This window comes from Quercus lobata, chromosome 2 (assembly GCF_001633185.2).
Source record: "Quercus lobata isolate SW786 chromosome 2, ValleyOak3.0 Primary Assembly, whole genome shotgun sequence".
NCBI lineage: Eukaryota > Viridiplantae > Streptophyta > Magnoliopsida > Fagales > Fagaceae > Quercus > Quercus lobata.
Window position 1 is genome coordinate 99,951,219 of NC_044905.1, and position 4,749 is coordinate 99,955,967.

The 4,749-nt window shown below is 32.3% G+C and overlaps 1 protein-coding gene across 1 annotated transcript; it reads right to left on the reverse strand.

Annotated features, from left to right (window-relative positions):
* Positions 1–1,595: 1,595 nt before the first annotated feature.
* LOC115974030 (mitogen-activated protein kinase kinase kinase 18-like) lies at positions 1,596–2,861 on the reverse strand. Its single transcript, XM_031094255.1, has 2 exons — positions 1,888–2,861; positions 1,596–1,794 (listed from the first exon to the last, which is right to left on the reverse strand). Exons 1-2 carry the CDS (start codon positions 2,859–2,861, stop codon positions 1,596–1,598), a joined length of 1,173 nt encoding a protein of 390 aa, XP_030950115.1.
* Between the last annotated feature and the right edge of the window lie 1,888 nt (positions 2,862–4,749).

The following is a 4,749-nucleotide window of genomic DNA, read 5'->3' on the forward strand; positions in this document are numbered from 1 at the left end:
ACCTAGCTAGCTCCTTTGTTTTTTCTAATAAACGTATGTTTTCTATTCATGAAATTGGAGGAAGTGAGGTGCTTTGTTTGATGAGTGCGTAGCTAATGATTGCTTGCTGGGAAGTTGTGTAATATAATCTCTAATGTTTCTTCTGTTGAAGTGGGCCATGTGTGGCTTGAATTGCCACAAGCCCACATCCACTTTAAGTCGGTCACTGTTGACCGAATGCAACTAGGAATAGTAATTCCTAAACAGCCGGCTTGACCTTAATATATATATATATATATATATATATATTATATTAGGTTTTAAAAAGTATGTGCAGCCGTGTGAGTGTATAGAAAAATTCCAATTAACCTAGTGAGCAAGCCGCATGAGAGAAAATAGAGAAAAGAGAGACAGTCAGTTTCTATTCTTATTTTTCTGTGAGAGAGTGCTAGGGTGTAATTGGGATTTGGGTTTCTTGAGAGTGTTCTTGTGCACTATTGTATTTTTCCCTGATAATAGTGAAATCCCTGCAACTCCGTGGACGTAGGCAAATTGCCGAACCACGTAAATATTGTCTTGTGCGTGTGATTATTTTTCTTTGATGTGTGTTTTCTCTATTTGTTTTGTTTCTCACAGGTTAGGAATTTTTGGTTAAATTCCCTACATCTTCAATGTTCTACATTTTGGTTTGCCTTGTTGTTGCCTGTTGGCTATGATGTCTAATGTCTTGTCTTTGCTTTGTGTACAAGTTGCCTCGGTGCTTTTATGGGTTGTCATTTGTCAATATGGTAGTTCTTGTGGTACAGAGATACTCTTCAAGGAAAAGACTTTACATCTCCATCAGAAAGTTCTCTATGGTAGAATTTTACATCTTCAAGGAAAAACTTTTTCTTGTTATCACAATTGGTATTTTCAACAATTAATCAACACGAAGAAGAAAGGCAACTGCAATAGGGGGTGGTCATCAGCCTTCCCCAAAACCATGCCAAATTGGTAGATTCAAAAGAGAGAAGGGCACACATTATTATTTAATTTTCATTCAGGTGGAGGAAATTAAGTAATTTGGAAACAGTAACTTTATCTGAAAGAGACACAAAACACTTGCGATAATGTAATAGCTTAAGAATTAGTTAATTATCACAGACAAGAGTAAAGCCAAGACTGAGGAGGTATTGGGTTTTCTCCAATGTCATATTTCTAAAAGAAGGATGCATAATATCTGATTGTACCAAGGATCTGATAGATGAATAAACAGTCTATTCCTCATTTTTACTTGAGGTTTCTAACAATAGGACATCCAGATGGAAGTATTTTAGTAAAACCAGACGTGCAAATGTTATTATACCTGAATCAACAATTCTTTTAATGCTAAAGAGTACTCTATAATTTGCCTTTCTACTCTTACTGGTGGCATAACAAGTTATGGATTAAAAGCCTAACAAAACTTTGAATGCCTAGTATAAGCCAAGTAAGGTAATCCAAGAAATTAAAGCTAAAATCCAAGATCCCATTAAAAAAAAAAAAAACTGAAATCCAAGATAATGCTAAAACCAATGTAACAAATATCCAAACTCATAACATATACCTAGAAGGCTAGAACGTTTCTATCTTAGTCTTCATTTCAACTCATTGATGTTGTTAAACTCATCCATTGGAAGACGATTGACGGGATTTGTAATGATACTCATGAGATCAACGAGATTGATATTCAAATATTTCTTCTTAGAACGTACTGATTCGAACCCATAAGCGGGCCCACCACCCCATAGCTTAAAGTTACCAGAGTAATGCTTAACCTCTGGATCACTGCTTACCCTGCAATTGAGAAGAAACAGTTTGCAGATTGCTGTCCATAGGCCACACTATCGTTTTCCATAACCCCATCCAAGTTGCCAGTTACCATAATACTGGGCATGCCCAGGCAGCACTGAAGGAAAAGCAGAAAATCCAGGAGGAGGAAGCAAAGTTTCTGAGGAAGACAGTCTCCTTGAAATTGATGAAGAACAACCAATAAGGCGGATTTTTGTAGATTTCAAACATTCAGTTTCACTGATAAAAGGATGGTTCAGTAGCATCTCAGCAGTCCACCTCTTTCTGGGATCTCTTACAAAACACTTCCTCAAGAAATCTTTCCCATGTTCTGACATAGTTTCGGGTATTTTGGGTGGCTCTTTTCCAAAAGCAATTTGAAACATTAAGTCTTCTAGACCTTTACAATTCCATACATGCTTTCCAGTAATCATCTCAATGACTGTACATCCCAAAGACCATATATCCAAAGGAGCTTCAATTTCACCTAATGCAACAGATTCTGGGGACATATATATAGGAGTTCCCCGAAAGCAAAACTTTCTCTTCACAAAACCGTACTCCTCTCTCGTAATTTTCGATATTCCAAAATCAGCAATCTTAACAGCATTGCCTCTACCAGCTTTGGAACAAAAAACAAGAATATTTGCTGGCTTCAGGTCGCAATGTACGTAACCTTTTTCATGAATGCAGCGAAGCCCTTTAACAATCATCCGAGTATACCTTTGCACATCATATTCCACTAATTTTCCTCCAGTTTTCTTGATTAAATCTTCAAGGGTGCCTCCTGACGCATACTCTAGCTGCAAGTTATAGAACCCTACGCCACTTTCAATAGTCAAATCGTTTCCAAAATAATGAACAATCTCAGGGCAGTCTACCAAGTCTTGCAAGATTTCGGCCTCCTTTTGAAGCGATAAAGAGTTTTGAAAAACCGCTGACTTTATAGCTATCAGGCCAGAAAAAGGAGAGGAGAAGGCGGAACCGACTCGGTTTGCAATTGCTAAATACACAGTTCCGTAGGATCCTTTTCCAAGAACTTGAACTTTTGACCACTTTATGTCATGTGCCATATTGAATTGATAAAGAAAATTGTGAATGAAGGAAGGGGCTTCTGTTTTTCTTTGAAGTATGAGGTATGAAGTATTTGTGATGCACGAACACAATGAAACTCTTTTTTTTTTTCTTTGAAGTAATTGTGAGGTTATTGAGGATTGATTTATCTTGAAAGAGCTTTTTGTTAATATATAAGTTTGTGAGGTCGGTCAAGATACTGTCTGGCCTTTGGATTCCAAGATAGAAGGTAATTTTCTTTTAAAATTTTTTTTTTAGAAGTTTTTATGGAACCTCACTATACTTATAGTCAACTTATTTAAATTAATTGCTAACCAATGAAGCAGATAGTTAGCAAATGTTAATAATTAAAAAAAGAAAAAAAACACAAATACGAAATATTACAGAAATAATAGTAAAAACAAAAGTAATTATGAAGATAAATTAAAGTAAAAGATACCTTGACACTTGAGGATGAAGAACTTGTAGAAACAAAAGAAAACGCATAGAGAGTGTATATATATTATAGTAGGTCAGTTTGGTTGAAGTTCCCCAAGTTGCTGAATGGTATAGTTTGTTTATCTTTTAAAAGGTTTTCTAGATTGCTACGGTTTAAAACTCTTCGGTCATAGTAGTCATTTAAAACTCTCATTTGACATAATAAATAAATAAATAAAAGGTAATGTGAAAAATTGTGAGACTAAAAAAGCTATTTCTATTACAAAATATTAAAAAGTCAATTAATAGTCAAACGCCTTTTACTATTATAGATTATATATATATATATAGATATTAGGTTATGTGGATGGCTTTTTTAACATAAAAATCACACAATTCAAGTTGCATAAAAACCTTGCCCTTCTAAAAAATTGTAAACGAGTTGTAAATAAAACCCAAATATAAAAAATTAATTTATATTTTGCAATCTAAGCAAAGAACGACTTTTAAACAAAATAAATGCAATCTAGAAGGTGAAATAAATAATATTTAATTTTGATTTAAATGGTAAAAAAAAAGCCGAATAAAATTTATGGCCTTAGGCCTTTATTTGTATTGAAACAGCCATGACCGTACAATTCCGATATGTCTTGATGAACTGGATTGGGTTCTAATTTTTTTTAAAGCTTAACTCTGACTTAAGTTGACAAAATTTCAGCCCAAATATTTTGATCCAACCGTATCAGTTTTTATTTTTATTTTTTTTTAATATATATATATATATATATATATATATAAAATTCAGATTTTGGGATTTAGTTTAAATTTTTGGGTAAATTTAATTATTATTTTTTTTTGAGAAGATTGATACTTAATAGTGATGAAATTGGAATGTTATGCTCAATTGTATAAATTATAATAAAATTTATTTATTTATATAATAATGGGTGTAAAGAATTAAATGAAAACTTTTTTTTTAATTATCTATCTATCCATCTATATTATATATATATATATATATATATAAAACCGAAGCCTCTAAGTTCTCACAATTTTTCATGTCATCACAATATTTAAATAAAATTATCATTTTATTCAAATAATATTATTTTTGTTTAGTCCAAACTCAACAAGAAGTGGAATTTTATCTCTCTAACAAGTCCAACTTAAACTCAAACTCATCATTATCATTTAAAAAAAAAAAAAAAATTTGTTTAATTCAAACTTAATAAGGAGTGAAACTCTATCTCTCAAACAATTTTATTGACATGGTCAATCACTTGTTAGATAATTTTTTTTCATTAAATGCCAAATAATTTTTTTTTTCATCAAAAAAGAAAAAAAATATTTGGCATTTAATGAAAACAATTTATCTAACAAGTGATTTACACACGTGAAAAGGAACTAAACTATGAATACATGTACTCCTGTGTCTCTACCTAATCTAACCAAGAAAAACAAGAATCCTTA